Source organism: Ahaetulla prasina, chromosome 1, assembly GCF_028640845.1.
Source record: "Ahaetulla prasina isolate Xishuangbanna chromosome 1, ASM2864084v1, whole genome shotgun sequence".
Classification (NCBI taxonomy): Eukaryota; Metazoa; Chordata; class Lepidosauria; order Squamata; family Colubridae; genus Ahaetulla; species Ahaetulla prasina.
The window spans coordinates 2989225-2990000 of record NC_080539.1 but is presented as its reverse complement, the minus strand read 5'-3'; the positions used below and the strand labels follow the sequence as shown (position 1 = coordinate 2990000).

The following is a 776-nucleotide window of genomic DNA, read 5'->3' as shown; positions in this document are numbered from 1 at the left end:
CCAGCCTTTTTCTTCTTAAGGGAGAAGAAGAACTTCTGAGTAGGAAAAACACTATTGAGATCCTTCAAAGGGTCTCAACCTTAGCAACTTTAAGACTTGTGGACTTCAACTCCGAGAATCTGGGAATTGAAGTCCACAAGTCTTAAAGTTGCCAAGGTTGGAGACCCGTGCTTCAAAGCATGCAAGATGGATTGAATCCTCTGTTCTTCCTCTCCTGATGGATTCCATAGAAGGTGGAAAACCCTGTTGGGAATGTTGTATTTTAGATTGTTGTTTTTTTTAAAATCCATTTGCATGCCGGTAGGAAACACCTCGGCGGGACTGAAGTTTTTTTGCACCCAAATACGGGCTGGCGGTTGCTCTCCATCCGCCTTGAAACACCTGCGTCCCTTCGCTTCTGTTGCCAAGGGTGGCCACTGCATGGTCAGCATCTTTGGAAGGACTAGAGATTATGTACGCTTTAGAAAATCTGGAAATATGACAGGAGATGAGGTGAAATAACCTGGTCCGGGACGGAGGCTTCTTTAAGGCTGCCCCTGTAGACGCAAACAATTTTTATTTCACTGATTTAATAACCTCTAAGTGAGGAGAGGGAAGAACCAACCCAAATGTAAAATTCCCAAGAGCTAAAACAATAATAATCAAATTTTGGTGAATGACCCAAAAATTCTCATATCTTACGTGGATCCCCATGGTTTGGGGTTCCCCCCCGTTGTATGAGCAGTGGGGTGGCTGAGCTATTGTGTACAGGTAACCCTCGACGTACAATCATTCGT

At 44.3% G+C, this 776-nt stretch overlaps 1 protein-coding gene across 1 annotated transcript in view; it reads left to right on the top strand.

Moving 5' to 3' along the window:
* TRARG1 (trafficking regulator of GLUT4 (SLC2A4) 1) overlaps nucleotides 1-39 on the top strand; it is a 15018-nt gene extending 14979 nt beyond the window's left edge. The window contains exon 3 of the mRNA XM_058163840.1: nucleotides 1-39. This exon is cut by the window's left edge and continues 137 nt beyond it. Within this exon, the coding sequence (XP_058019823.1) occupies nucleotides 1-39 (39 nt within the window).
* The last annotated feature ends 737 nt before the right edge of the window (nucleotides 40-776 follow it).